Raw genomic sequence first — 16151 nt, forward strand, 5'->3', positions numbered from 1 at the left:
AACTGTGTTTTAGAGGGGTGTGCATTGTAGCAATACTGCAAACGGCGCAGGCAAAGCGTTGCCATAACTTTTAGCTACAGCGCCTGTCCTCTATGCACACTTGGGGGGGAGAAATACTCATTTTTTCCCTCTATAAATAAACGAAAAACAGGTAATCTAACGTTCAACTCGCACAGAAACAACTAAATGTGTTATATGTAGCGAAAGCGTCGCAGCTGGGATGCGTATAAGCGATTTTTTTCTCTAGCTAGCTCCTCAGTCTTAGCAAAGCAGTTAGCATAGCAGGCGGTTTGCTAATAAATTAGCCAAACATTAGCTCCGGATACACGGTTATAGGTTCGTATTTGGATTTGATAATGTTTACTGTTTTGTTATCAGCGCGCTCGTCGTAAATGTCGTAATGTAATAATTGGCTAATAGCTCAAAAAAAAAAAAGGCCAGTATTGACTTCCCAATTAAGCAGACGTGAGGCTAACTAAACTAGCTGGAATACATTGAAACGCATCATTATAGCTCGCTAACTAACTAGCTAGCCAAATAATTTAGAGTATAATTTGCCATATGTAATGTAATGTCTGATTTATATACTGGGTGCGTGGCTGAGTTCGTTCAGCAGCACATAGGCTAGTATTCAAAAGTTAGCTCAGCTAATAGGCTACAAACAGTGCTTTTTACAAGGTTAGAGTTCTAGCTCGTTTGAATGACTCCTCTTTCACCATTTCAGCAGGAATTACTTTTTCTTTTGTAATTATAATAAAAGACTGGGCGGCATTTTAATCAATGTTGCATGCCTGGTTATAACTGTTTAATATTTTTGTTCGTTTTATGCTATCGATTGTATGGTATAAGCATCATCAGATTTCCCTGACTTAACGTTAAACAGATAAATATAGAGAGATTAATTTATTTAAGTGTATGTGCAGATGAGTGTGAAAGTGAGTTGCTTCCTCCCATGGTTTGTGTAAAAGCGAAAACATCATCTTTATTTAGAAAAAATATGTATATGCATTACAGATTCAATTTGGGTGTGGAACAAGTCCAGAGTCCAAAGCTTAAGGGAAAATCAGCAGAGAAAAATGTTTAAGAAGATCTGATAGCAAAAAAAAAAAATCAACGTTGTCATGAAGATTTCAATCTCCAGATATAATTTGAAGAAGGCCTTGTTCACAAGCTGATCTGAAAGAGATCAGAGATTTAATTGCGCTTTTCTAATGCACGGTTTGATTTGACTCTGCTTGCTACTGGGGGGGTTTCCACTGTGGATAGTACCTGGAACCTGCTACCTTTTTTTTTTAGTACCACTTCGGTCGAGGTTCCAAGCGAGCCGAGCTGATACTAAACATGAGCCACTCTCTGATGGAGTAGGGAATTCTATTTAAGGAGTGGTTCTGTATTGCGCCTGAATAAATGTGTGGTTTAATACATGCTTTGTGTACGGTAATATTCTATTAATGGAAATCACTTCTCTCAATACAGATAAAATCACAGCAAAGGTTTCTGTCTGGGGCAGTGGTGGCTCAGTGTTTAAAGGCTCTGGGTTACTGATCAGAAGGTCAGAAGTTCAGAAGTTCAAGCCCCAGCACTGCCAAGCTACTACTGTTGGGCCCCTTGGGCAAGGCCTTTAACCCTCAATTGCTCAGATGTATAAATAAGATAAATGTAAGTTGCTCTGGATAAGAGCGGCTGCCAAAAAAGTAAATGTCTTAGATTTTTACATCTCGCTTGTTAACTATTTCCAAACAGGCGTTTATCGAAGTCACTCCTGTCGCGGCTGAATCTAACTTAGTTGTATCGAGCACTGCGTAGGTTCTAGAGCACCGATATCTTACATCGTTAATAGGGTCCGTGTTCAGTGAACAGGAAAGGTGTTTGGAATACGGCCTGACCGTGTATTTGTACAGGGCTTCGATAATACAACATTATTCCTGCATGAAGGCAAGTGAAAGATGGCACCCACATTGAGGCGGCACTAAACCGCAGTGGAAAAGCAAGCTCAGAAAAGTAAAGCGAGTTGAGTCGTGCTGTACCGTGTAGTGTAAAAGTGACTATAGTTATATACAAGCATAAGTATGGGGATAGCTGTTGTAAGAGAATATAACACATCCAGATACTGATATTTTGATTTCTGTTTAACATGTACTTTTGAGCATTGATATAAATAATTTTTGCCGCCTTCTCTATGCACCCTGTTGGACTCGGCTGTAGAAAAACAGATTGATGAATAAGTAGATGGTAGATATATTGAATAATGTGTTTTCTCTCTCTGTGCTCCAGCAGCAGCCGTGCCCCGCCGCGCGTCAACCCCCAGCGGAGCCGTCATGTGGCAGGAGGCCCGCAAACATGAGCGCAAGTTGCGCGGCATGATGGTGGACTACAAACGCCGTGGGGAACGACGGCGGGAATACTACGAGAAAATTGTAGGCAGAGATCAGGCTTTTAACTCATCACCTTCCTTAACCTACTGCAGTAGTACCAGTTGAGGTCATAAGTTTATGTACACCATGCAGAATCTGCAAAATGTTACTAATAATAATAAGAGAGATCATAAAAATTGCATTTTTGCAATTGGATGATCGGTGTAAGTTATACATTTTTTTCTTCTGGGAAACGTAAATATCTTACGAAGCTTCTGAAGTTCAGTGCTAAAACAAAATAATTTACATCGATCATCCTCAAAAGTTTACACCCCCCTTGCTCTTCTTGAGCGTCAGTGAATGTTTGCACCTTTTGTAATAGTCGTGTACGAGTCCCTCAGTTGTCCTCAGTGTGAAAAGATGGATCTCAACATCATATAGCCGCTGTTGAAAGGGGTCAAATGTATAGAAGGTGCTGGAAAAGCAAAAAATGTGCAGGACCTGGAGGATTTTTCTGGTGAACAGTGTGCAGTTTAACTGCTCAGGACAGACAAGGGACTCATGAAGAACTATCACAAAACATAAAAACAGTCGTTGATCATCCAGGTAACGACACACAGTATTAAGAACCAAGCGTATGTAAACTTTTGAACTGGTTCATTTGTGTAAATTCGGTTATTATTGTGTCTTGTGGACTAGATGTAAACATCTGTGTATGTGAAAGCTTATTCAGGGCAGAACTAAACTTTAAAAAATGCAATTTTATTGGTCAATCTTATATATATTTTTTTAGTTATTAAAATTTTGCTGGTTCTGCAAGGTGTATGTAAACTTATGACCTCAACTGTATATAATGTATAAAAGTAAATCTGTTTTGTCTTATTTATTATTTGTATTTTTTTTTTACCTTTCATCAGTGGTTTCTTGCATGATCTTTATAATATATTCTTCCAAACACTACAAAATATAAACATCAGACAACCAATGATCATACAAGACCAATCTCATAATGTTTGTCAGCTGATGTAATGTCCAATGCTGCTGCTTTAATAAAGCATTGCTTAAAAAAAAACATGTCTTCTCATCCATCCTTGTCCTCAGCAGGTGATCTCTTAAAGAAATGTAATTGTTGCTGTTTATTCACATTTTGCATTTTGTATCCCTGCCATGTTTTTCCTCTGTGCAGAAAAAGGACCCAGCTCAGTTCCTGCAGGTTCATGGCCGTGCCTATAAAATCCACCTTGATCCGGCTGTAGCCTTGGCCGCTGAGAGTCCAGCCAACATGTGAGTTACTTGTGCCTGCAATTCTCACCTGGACTTTGTATTATGTTCATTTTTCTTCATAGCAGGAGTGGACAAATCAGTAGCCCGGACTGCCAGGATGTAAAGATTATATGTCCGTTTTATTAGTGTTTTCATACAGATTTGCCCAGCAGACAAGTAGGTTCAGTAGGTTAGAATTTTTCGTTGTTTCTTTAATAAACAAGCTCAGCTCGTCATTCTGAATTTCACTGCCTGTTGCACCATGTATGTTTACTATTAAAGTCCCCGTGAAATGCCTTGAAACGCGCAACGTTATTCAGTGTGTTGACGTCATTTCCACTGAAACAGGAAGCCAAGGCTTGGACATACTGAGTGGCTCTGCCCCCTTTTTAAATAGCTAATAGCGTTTAGCATACCTCACAGCCTGGGTTAAGCCATACTTGACAGTTAGTACACTGGATGCAAGCCCGAACAATAACGACATGTTGCATTTCCTTCTTAACACCAACTTACAGCTGCAAAACTGAATCAAACGTGAACATTCAAACAGCCAAAGACACACTTATGACCCACGGTTGCTGATTTCTATAGTAATTTTTATAATGTTGGGGGTGGGACACTTCAGATTCTAGAGATCATTTGATTGGGCAGAAAATCTGATGAGAAGCTGCGGTGCAGAATGTCATCATCAAGATCGTTTTATTGGTGGTAGAGAGAGAGACTGGACATTTTAAATGCATATATCCTCTCAACGCAAATTTTGTCATTCTTTTGGAGCACACCAGTTTATAGATAATCTTAAGGCGAACATATTCATACTAAAAGCCACAAAATTTCAATTTAGATTTCATGAGGACTTTAATTAGCATGCACGGATGACTTATAGTCTTTTCAGCATCAAGACCATGCAGGTTTGTGGAAACATTGATAAAACCAAGCAAAATAACATCATCATATATCCTGCTAGCACAATACGTACTCAACTCTTGTCTCTTAACATTAAACACGTTAAGAGACAAGAAAGACGCTCCCCAAATACTATGTTGTTTGTGATGCAAGGAGAGACCACCACAGCTCAATACATCGGCCTGAGACTTGCAAACGCAATGTTTTCGGACTTTATTAAAAGGATAATGAATATGACCGAATCGTGCCCTACAATTGATTTATACAATTGTCTATGTATTAGCGCTCAGAACTTGCTATCTAACTTGTCTTAATTTATTACATTGACCGCTACCAAATGTTAGCCCAACCAGTTATATTTCTGGCCAACCAAAACATGGAACTGGATAGCGCTCCGGAGATTTTGGCTAACAAATTGATCATTTTGTCCACTCCTGTATAAGTTTGTCCTGAAGCAGACACTATGGATATATCAATATTTTTTAGAATTACTGTGAATCACATGTTTTTTCCAGGATGCCTTGGCAGGGGGACACCAACAATATGATTGACCGGTTTGACGTGAGGGCGCACTTGGACTACATTCCCACGTATACGCCTACTCTGATGAGCACCACGTAAGTCTCCAAGCAAGCTTCTGTGTTATGGATAATGATCTGGAATTGTTGAGCTATCAGGATGTGCATCTTTTAAATAAGCTAAAGATACCTCAAACAGCTGGGATGGGTCTTCAATTGCCGTACAGTTATCATAGTCAGAGGCGTCATTTCGTAAATTAAAGAGTGGCCCCAGGCTAACAGTAACAAAGTACTGTAATATTTTGGCTGAATAACTTGAACTCAGCTGATTTGATTGACACATTTTTGTAGCCAAATTGAAGCTTTGCGATTTCTCTTGGAGCTGCTTAGTGAACATCATCACACACACACTCTGCTCCAAATGAAAAGCATTGTAAACCTACTCAATACAGAATTGCAACGTGAGCACTAACCCAGCATTAATCGATGCCTCGTTTTACGGACAATCTTTTTATATACAGCGTGTTTTGTTTTCAACCGAGTTAACAAATGTTTTGGTTGCAGGACTCCGGAGCAGGAGAGCGAGGAGAGGAAGTGTAATTATGAACGTTACCGAGGACTGGTGCAGAACGACTTCGCTAGCAGTAAGTGAAACTTTCTATGGGCTTGAACGAAACACAATTGCGCATGGATAGTGTTACGCGGGAACCGTGTTTAAGTTAATGTTGTCTTTTTGTAGTCTCTGAGGAGCAGTGTTTGTATCAGATATATGTGGACGAGCTGTACGGCGGCCTGCAGAAACCGAACGAGGACGAAAAGAAAAAGTAAGTTCATCTCGGCACAGCGGCGTGATGGGTGATTTGAGGTCGCTCATATTTAACTCTGAAGGAAATCCTTGTTTGTTTGTTTGTTTGTTTTATCTGTAAGGCTTGCTGAGAAGAAGGCTCAGATCGGCTACACCTACGAGGACAGTACGGTCACAGAATCTGATGCACGGTCAGATAAAGGGGATGAGGACAACTCGGAGAACAGCGAGTCTGAGGAGGATGAAGTAATTCCTGACATTGGTGTGTCTCATGTTCTGCCTCTTTTTGATTTTGTTTTTTTTTGTTTTTTTGTATAGTGTCTTAGTGGTTAGCATATTCGCCTCGCACCTCCGGCTTTGGGGGTTTGAATCCCGCTTCCGTCCTGTGTGTGTGGAGTTTGCAAGTTCTCCCCGTCCTTCTGAGGTTTCCTCAAACTGTTCCGGTTTCCTCCCCCAGTCCAAATGCACGCATTGTAGGCTGACCTGCGTTTTCAAATTATCTGTAGTGTGTGAACGTCTGAGTGATTGTGGCCTGCAATGTGTTGGCACTCCAGGGTGTTCCCTGGGCTCCAGCCGTGACCCCGTGTAAGATAAGCGCTACAGAAGATGGTTTTTTAAACCATTGTACAAATGTGAAACTGAACATAACAAGGATATAGCAGGTACTGAAGATGAATAAATGCAGAAAATGTGTCCCAAACACCCAGTTTGCTCCCATATCCAATCTTTGTCCATCTGACCACCTGCACCTACACTACCGGTCAAAAGTTTGGAGACACTCAGCTGAAATGTTTCTCATGATCTTAAAAACCTTTTGATCTGAAGTTGTATGATTAAATGTTTGAAATCGGTGTTGTTGACAAAAATATAATTGTGCCAACGTATTCATTTCTTTCATTAGAAAAAATTTTATTTAAAAAAAAACAAACATTTTTTTGAAAGGATGACTTGGAGCGAAATATTCCAAAAAGCAGGCAATATTTGTCCGGCATAGGTGGGAATTCCTTTAATACTGGTTAAAAAGCATCTCGGGGAGATTCCTCAAGAAATCAGTTGAGAAAATGTCAAGAATACATTTCTGGAAATTCTAGTTGACAAGGGCGTCTACTTTGAAGATGCTAAAATACTAAAATTATAAATATATACTAAATTATTTTGATTTATTTAGGATATTTTATCACCACATAATTCCCATAGTTCCATTTGTGTTTTTGATGACTTTATCATTACTCTTAAATGTGGAGAAAATAAAATAAAGAATGAGTGTCTAAACATTTGACCAGTAGTGAACATGAATAAAATTTAAATCCACTTGTTGCATCTTTCAGGATCCCAGTCCCGATGCGCAGTGTCTGCGTGCCTGGACATTAAACTGTTAATCTTTTTATAAACTAAAACAGTTGCTTTAGATTAGGAGGTTGCTTTAGATCTTATTGTTGCTTTTTTATTTGACGTTAAAAGTGTGTGTTAGAAAATAAACAAAACTATACTTATAGAAAATAAACGGCATACTCTGCAACTAAATTTGCTTCATCGCTTTTGGTTGATTGAGTGTTTACAAGTTTGAATGTTTGCCAGCACTGTGAGCAGTAACTCTTGCTCTGATGGCTGAAGCATCATGCTCCCTATAGCAGTAGACAACATGGCAAGCAAACAGGCCCACAACTCTCACATAAGTGTGGTTTTCCATGCCGGGTGTGTAAGTGCACCCAGAAGTGCTGATTTGCTGGTGCCCTCTTCCCAAGTTATTAGTTCACTTTTGGCTAAATGTTTGGTCTGTGAACATTCATTACATTCAGGTATGCTGAAGTGACCTTTGTGACCTTGTTCACTAGATGTCGAGGTGGACGTGGATGAACTGAACCCAGAGCAGGTGATGGAGCTGAACAAGATGGCCACTCCTTATGGCATGGCGGAAGGAGACTTTGTCTGGTCTGTTTGTTGTTGACATTTTATCTAAATCACAAATTTTTTTTTTTTTTTTGGTCCCATCCCCCAGCACTGCACATGCAAGTTTCCCCTGTTTCAACACACCTGATGCAAATCATTACCTTCAGAAACCCTTGATCAGTGGAATGATGTGTTAGAGCTGGGAAATACTGATCTAAGCTGATACGTTAGCTCCTTGGTGGAGTTATTGATGAGATTTAACAACGAAACAGAACGGTGTGCATGTGGCAGGCTGAATAACCGACATGCTTTTGTGGCAGGATGTTGAGAAAGGACAAGGAGGAAGTGGAGGCCATAAAGCATGCCAAAGCGCTGGAGGCCGAGAAGGCTATGTACTCGGTAAGAACGAAACCACTTATTCTGCTGCTGTGACTTCGGAGGCCTTCTTGGTATTTTTGTGTGCATGTGCGTTTGGCAGGTAGCCGTGTGTCGGTCAGATGATCTCAAAACCTGTTTGTATGTGTGTATCAGGGTCGGCGCTCCCGCAGACAGAGGCGAGAGTTCAGAGAAAAGTATATGAAAGGCAGACAGATCAGCCCTCCCAGGTAAGGCAGTATAACCATTGCATCACCAACACCAAAGCTCTAATGCTGTCCCCTGTTTTAGCACACTTCACTCACGTGAATTCATGCTTAATTGCAGTTATGCCAGACGAGACAGTCCGACTTACGACCCTTACAAGCGGTGAGTGTAAGGATATGTTAAGTTGCCTTAGTTAAGTGCATGGCCTTGTCTGTAGAGCTGCTCTTTTATGATTCCTCTCTTTTCTTTGCCCTCTGTCATCTGCGACAGACCCCAGTCTGAGTCAAGTTCCGAGTCACGCTCCCGTTCGCGTTCCCCAGGCAACGATAAGATCACCTTCATCACCAGCTTCGGGGGCAGCGAAGACGAGGGCACTGCAGCTGCACAAGCCCCACCTACTGCCCAGTCAACCCATGCTCCCTCCAACCCTGCAGGTCATAGCAGGGGCTCCCGGTCGGTAACTTCCTTTTTCTGCTTCCCCCTGGCTTTCTGTTGGATGTTTTCTCCTGTCAGTTGTATGTGTGTTGCACTGTGATAGAACTTGGGTGGTTTTGTTAAGGTCTTGTCACCGGCTTAGCTTGGGTTTTTTTGTGCCTAATGTTTGGCGCACTCACACAGATAAGCTGTGTGTGAGGACTTCGACAAGTAATTGCAGAAACACAAGCAGTTTCTGAGGTTCAGGGCTATTGCACAGATGCACTGTATGGCCAAATGTATTCAGCCACCTGAGCTGTGTGTCTGTGTGTCTGTCTCTGTGTGTGTGTTGTGTTCTTTCCCCAAAACTGTTTCCACACAAGTTTTTAAGATTTCCCTTCACTGAGACTATGGGGCCCAGATGTTCCAGCATGACAATGCCCCTACGCACAAAGGTTGCCAAGGCTGGAGTGGAAGAACTCCACTCTGACCTCAACCCAACTGGACACCTTTGGGATGAATTGGAATGCTGACTTGCACCCCAGGCCTCCTCAGACGACATTAGTACCTAATCTCACTAATGGGATTTGCCCAATCAGCCACACTCCAAAATCTGTTGGAAAGCCTTCCCGGAAGTGTAGAGGTTATTATAACATAAAAGTTGGGGCTAAATCTAGAATGGGATGTTCAAAGAGCACATGTGGGTGTGATGGGTCAGGTGTCCACATACTTCTGGCCATACAGTGTATTTGTAAGCTATTTTTATTGACCCATATTAAGTCTAAAGCTACACAAAAAAGGAAATAAAATGGTGAATCACTACTGACACAACACTTTAAACCAAACCACTTAATCTATTCCTGAGATGCCAGGTTACAGCATTGATCACTGCACACAGTATGTGTTTTGTGGGCTGTTTTGCCATGGCAGTCTTTAATAACTTTGTGCGTCTGTGTTTTTACGTCTGTCCAGAAAGAGACGTTCCTCCTCCAGCCGCTCGTCCTCCTCTTCACGTTCTTCCTCGCGCCGCTCGTCTCGTTCTTCTTCGCGGTCCCGGCGCGGTAGGCGTGCGCGTGGCGGGCGCGATAGAGACGGACGCCGTTCCCGATCCCGCTCGCGCTCCCGTCACCGCTCACACTCTCGGTCGTGGCAACGCGGAAGACGAGGAAGCAGCTCTAGGAGACGCTACGAGAGAACACGCTCTCGCTCCATAGACAGGGAAAGAGATCGAGGAAGGCACTACACATCTCGCAGAAGAACCAGGTGAGAGGAATTACATGATAAATGGACTTACAATGGTTTTGTACCTCTAAGCACACTTTACACAAAAGGAAATTAAACCAATATGTAGAAAAATGCACACAGACCGGTATTCTTGAATCACATGAGTTCCTTATGATAATATGACATGATAATGGGAAAACAACAGCATACCAATAAACCTGCTGTCCGCTATTGGCCATCTAATGTATCACGTGAAAATGTATTTAAAAAAAAAAAATTTTGAAAAGTGTGAGATGACTGTGTACTGAATAACTGGCTTCTGTGACAAATCTATGAAATGATCGTACAATACTGTTTAAATGCATGCTTGTGCAACATTATTAGTTGTAGCTTGTGCTACTATTATTAGTCTACGTTGTATATCTCTGACATTCAGTTGTGCACTAAACACGTCCACCACAGGAAGCTGTTCTGTCACTTAGTCCCCCCCCCCCCCCCCCCCCCCCCCAAAAGAGATGTTCCTTAGCACACGGTCACTTTCCCTTGGCAGGTCCCGCTCTCGCTCTCGCTCAGGTGACCGCGGTCGCCGTGGTGGCCGGAGTTCTGGGTACAGGAGAGGTGCCAGCAGCAGCCGAAGCCCATCTCGCTCACTTCCTGCCAGTCGCAGCCCCACCCCTTCCTCTCGCTCTGCCCAGCCTGCCGCCACTGCTGTTCCTGACAAACAGAGAAAGTGAGTTATGTCTGCATTATACAACCACTGCATCAGCCATTGAAATCACTTTATTCTAGACGCTAATGGTATATTCAATGCTCTATTAATAACGAATAAACAGAATTTTGGTTTGTTATTGATGTTGTTTTTTTGGGGGGTTTTTTAAGAATATGTATAAGCACAGCTCCTCACAAAATCTGTTTATCTCTCTCTTTTTCAGGCCTGAACCTCCGGGTGGTAAAGAGACGGGAGCTGCCAAAGTCAGTAAGAATTTGATATGGCTCATTTTGTTGCTAAAGACCACGCCTCCCTCACTCCTGACAGGCCGATACAGTTGTCAATCAGTTCTGAGGCACGCGCCCACCCACCTCATTCAATCCCGGCTCCTCAGAGAGCTTCCGATCTCATTTGAAATGACATTAGATTAGCTGTCTCCATGGTGATCATCTCTGTCAGTGCGCCGGGCGACCACAGTGCCCTCTGTTCCCAGAACACAGTGGTCTTTTCAAGGGCACCTATTTCTGAACTTGTGTTAACCCTCATTATATGTAATGTGTGTGTGTCTGTGTGTGTGAGAGAGAGAGAGATTAAGAACAGACCCATGAATCTTAATATATACACAAAAAGAGTATTTGTGTGTTCTCACCCTGTCTAAAATGTGGTGAGAGAAGTGTTTTGTTAAAGAGCTGTATGAGAGAACCCAGGTGCTCTGGTCTCAGTAGTGGGGCATGCTGGGACAGGCAGCGCAACACTACTTACTTACCTGCAAGCATACACACGTTCATGCTGTCGTTGTTTCTGAAGTCTCACGGTTAAACTGTATGATGGCAGCAAAAAGATAAAGATGTTTTGTTGTTGACCGCTAACGTGAAAGGAAAGAATGACAAAAGAAAGGCAAAATCAGCCACTCCTATACACACCCACACCGCTGAAATACCTGAGGCAAAAAGAAGTCCAACGCTGTTGAAAATCCACTGCTGCCATTGTACAGCTCTTTTCCATGTACAGTGTGTGATTATAAACAATCTCCGAATGTTTTAAGAACCAAATCTGAGTAGAAAACACATGCACATACAACTTGAGGATAATGTCTAGATATCTGTGCCCTTACGTAAGCCCTGTTGTAGTATAATAATCCCCCTGCGTTTCTCAAGACGTCCTCAGACATCGTGTTCTAATAACAGCATGTCCCTTACAGCCCAAGATGACCCCCCAAGAGAAGCTGAAGCTGCGCATGCAGAAGGCTCTCAACAAGCAATGTGAGTCTTAAACCCTTTATTTCACGGTGCCACATACAGGTCATGAGAGATGATGCTGATTTTTTTTTCTCTTTTTTTTTTTAATTCAAATTTATTAATTGATATGATAAATGACTTTAAGTCATTTAAAAAATTTAAGTATTCTTTCTAAACAAAGAAGTGTCCATGGGATGTGTAAAACTTTTATTTGGCTACAAACAACTGAGTAATAGTAAATGGTCTGCACTTATATAGTGCTTTTTTAACCTTAGTGGTTCCAAAGTGCTTTACACTGTGTCTCATTCACCCATTCTCACACACACACACACACACTGGTAGCAGAGCTGCCATGCAATGCGCTAACTTGCCATTGGGAACAACTTGGGGTTCAGTGTCTTGCCCATGGACACTTCGGCATGTGGAGTCATGTGGGCTAGGAATCGAACCGACAACCATACAATTAGTGAGCAACCCGCGCTACCACCTGAGCCACAGCGCCCAGTAGTACTTTGCCTTACTCCAGAATCAGCTCCTTTAGTTTGCACTGAAGCAGTTAGGCTAATGTAGCAAAGAAGTAAGAGAAACGTATAGCCTCCATTTCAGCAGTGTGTAAACCACACCTCAGAATCATCACACATTCACCAATTCAATGTCATCATTTGACTTTAAATCATACCATTAAATCATAACGCATTCAAGAAAATAGCAGACTATTTTTTATTTTATTTTTATATATATATATATATATATATATATATATATATATATATATATATATATATATATATATATATATATAAAAATGTGAGTGTATGTATATGTATATATAAAATACAAATCAGGTATGGTGACAGAGCAGACAACATTGCTGCCTCACAGCTCCAGGGACCCCAGTTTGATACTGATCTCGGGTTACTGTCTGTGTACAGTTTCACATGTTCTCACGTGTTCGTGCAGGTTTTCAGTAGGTGGACTGGTTACTGTAAGTTGGCAAAAATGCAAGAGAGAAAATCATTCAAATTGTATTTTTTATACAATTCCCCAAAACTTTGGGCTTCCGTCCTGAGTCTGGCGCTATCGTGGAGAGATTACCAAACTATGTGCTAAAGAAGAAAGTGAGTCTACAGTCACAACGGTTGTGACATCCTTTGCCTTCTAATTTTGGCGCTAAAGTATCATACAGTGTCAGAAACCACATATGCATGTATGCTTAAGATCATTCTATGCGGTTTGAAGAGAGAGTGATTTTAGGCGTGCAGTCTGCCTGGTGTTAAACTGGAGGCTACAAGCTTCCCTCACTTCTTAGACCGGATAGCTACAAAACTAATAAAAATTATATATATATATATATATATATATATATATATATATATATATATATATATATATATATATATATATATATATATATATATATTATATATATATATATATATATATATATATATATATATATATATATATATATATATATATATATATTATATATATATAATATTTTGACATATCCACTCTTTGTGTTAAGGGTAGATTGAAAATTTGATAAACTATAGCTTTGAGTTTTTGAGGTCCTTGTCCACCGGCTTAGAATTTGAACACACATTTATTAGGATATCATGTCTTGTGTAAAAAGGGAGACTAAATAGAAAACTTTTTCATATGATAAAAATGGATATTACGTTTCACTGTCTCAGTACCTTTCCACAGCATTGCAAGCTTATGTTCCCATTCCACAGAGTAATTATAATCATTTTTACCTTTAACGTATTTGGCATGTAGGGTGTGTGTGTGTCATTACCACATACAGCATTTCTAATACTAAAGACTCTATAGTAGTGAACATTGAATGTACTAAGCTCTCATACTATGTTTGTAACCCTGCAGCCAAGGCGGATAAGAAGGCAGCACAGGTCAAAATCCAGCAGCAGGAGCACAAGCGGCAGGTGACTATATGGCGCTTGTTGGTTTTTCGTAGTTCTCAGTGTAGAACTCCGACTTTCTATCATACACTAATGACGACTTTTTTTCTTTTTTTTTTTTTAAATCTCTGCTTAGGAGCGCGAAGGAGTGCTGAGAGCTATGGCACGCAAAATTCGCATGAAGTAAGATGCGCTGAAAAATTTGTAATCCTGCATTCACACTAGCAAATCACAATCCATTCATGTCTCTCGTTTGTGTCTTGTGGGTGTGTAGTGACCACTATTGTGCATGCATTGACAGAAATGGTACTAGCTATATATAGCTTGTATGGCCAGCTAAGCATAAATTAATGAATAAACTATTCCGTGTGAGAATTGGTTGTTTGATTTACATGTAATGTGCTGGGCATCATACTAGCTTCACTGACAGATTAGATAAGTAATCTCACTCTACTAGCTACATATGTATGTGCCAGGATGTACAGTATGTACCAAAGAGCTCTGCTACTTCCTTCCAAGCTTTGTTTTTCTTTGTAACGTCACTATACATATGCAAAGAAAGGTCATATATGACTGACAGGATGAGAAACCATGGTTATGGGTTTTTCTTCCATTTTTGCACATTAAACAGTACATGGGAACTAAATGTCGGTAGGAACTAAAGTCGAGTGGGGAACTGAAGAAACATCAGACCACACACCATAGGATTGGTCTGAGGAATCATTCAAGCTAAAGGCTTTTTTTATGCTTTAGCGTGTCAATGTCAGTTCAGATGTTGAGCTCTCACTGAAATTGTGGCTTCATGTGAACGTACTTTTAAAAGTGGCGTATGTAATCTGATGAGGAGTGTGCATTGTAGGGAGCGAGAGCGACGAGAGAAAGAGAGGGATGAGTGGGAAAGGCAGTATGGCCGTCAGAGTCGCTCGCCCTCACCCAATTCCAAATACAGTGAGTGATTCCACACACCTCTAACCATGGCCATGTTTTCAGAATATTGGGTGACCCTGCTACGTTCTGTCTTGCTGTACTATATCCATGTCATTTTTGAAAACGTATAAATCATTTGATTCTTATCCTAACTCCTTTGTCCTTACAGGTCGGGATTATGGCTCATACAGAAGGTAGGGGAAATTATGCCAAATAAATACATTGGACACTGTTGAGTAATTTAGTTTTATGAGCTAAACTTGGTTTCTGGTCCCCCCCGGCAGGAGGTCCCGTTCCAGATCACGGAGTCCATACTATCGGTACTGAAGATGAGCCCATCACTGTGAGAGGACAGTGGATTTAGGGAAAAGAGAACAGGCAGGCTATTTAAGGCACATACATGGAAAGAAATCTAAAAGGTAGTTGGGAGCAATCTGGCTCCTGACCTGCACCCTATTTAAAGGACAGATTACGCTGTGGTGTAAATGAATATCTGATTTGAACAGAAACACACTTTTTTTTTTTTTTTCCTCCTTCATCCTGTTATGTTTCAGAGCACACAGAGATACCTTAACTTTAAGAATATTCTCCTAATTTAGGAAAAGTCCGATTATGAATGTGAATTGCTTTTGCAGAGAGGTTAGTTGTGTATATAGGGTTAATTCAGTCCCATCTGTGTCCTCATTTTGTATTTCCCATCACAGAACTGTCTTAAAAATGCAGATAAACTCACTCACCTTTGTATATATTATATTCCTATACGAATGTCTCTGAACACTTCAAATCTGTGGTGGGGAAAATTTCACTTGCATTGTAAATATCAGTTTGTCATCAGTGATGTTTTACCCAGAATAGACTGCAGTATGCTCAAGACTGAAACGTTCAAATAAAATGCTTCCGAATGATGACAAATCTACCTGAAGCCTGTCATTGTTTTCCTAATGAGTCTGTTGTGTTAAAATATACCAGTTAATGCAAGAACTTAGCTTACTCGCATTCCCTAAAGCTGTAAAGTTCTGATTTATGCCACCAGATGGCGCAGTTCAGCATTCAAAACACTGCCTTAAGCTGTAAACCAAGGTCCACGATCTCTCCTTAGATTGCAGTGTAGACCTTTTTGAGCTTCATCAGCTGTAACTTCATTACTATATAAGATGTAAACGCGTGGTAGTAGGTTTAAAACAAATAAGTAAAGATTGTACAGGTTTGGTTTCGAAATCAGGCGGACAGTAAAAACAACATACACACACCTGTCTTTAGGCGACCTCAATAAACCCACTTCCTCCTCACCCACATCCTTTAGCCAGTAGAGAAGCATTTTACGGGTGTAAGGCAGTGCTGCTGTGCCTCATCAAAACAACCATTAGTTTTGTTTATGCAAGACAGATAAAGAGCAACA

General features: G+C 40.9%; 1 protein-coding gene across 3 annotated transcripts; it reads left to right on the plus strand.

Moving 5' to 3' along the window:
• clasrp (CLK4-associating serine/arginine rich protein) lies at positions 1–15668 on the plus strand. Of its 3 annotated transcripts, none has more exons than XM_047152687.2 (21): positions 1–151; positions 2275–2417; positions 3541–3638; positions 5039–5140; positions 5606–5685; positions 5781–5865; positions 5969–6108; positions 7682–7778; positions 8057–8135; positions 8268–8341; positions 8439–8480; positions 8589–8771; positions 9705–9995; positions 10507–10686; positions 10889–10928; positions 11867–11927; positions 13791–13849; positions 13962–14008; positions 14685–14773; positions 14922–14946; positions 15037–15668. In XM_047152687.2, the coding sequence occupies exons 2-21, from the start codon at positions 2319–2321 to the stop codon at positions 15077–15079; spliced, it is 1914 nt and encodes a 637-aa protein (XP_047008643.1). In that variant the 5' UTR covers positions 1–151; positions 2275–2318; the 3' UTR covers positions 15080–15668. The 3 variants fall into 3 exon arrangements, 2 of the variants coding, with proteins under 2 accessions (XP_047008643.1, XP_047008644.1); XM_047152688.2 differs by having other exon boundaries at positions 27–151; positions 2278–2417; XR_008393847.1 differs by lacking the exons at positions 14922–14946; positions 15037–15668 and having other exon boundaries at positions 10889–10932.
• Positions 15669–16151: the final 483 nt, after the last annotated feature.

The sequence above is a fragment of the Ictalurus punctatus genome, chromosome 4 (assembly GCF_001660625.3).
Source record: "Ictalurus punctatus breed USDA103 chromosome 4, Coco_2.0, whole genome shotgun sequence".
Classification (NCBI taxonomy): Eukaryota; Metazoa; Chordata; class Actinopteri; order Siluriformes; family Ictaluridae; genus Ictalurus; species Ictalurus punctatus.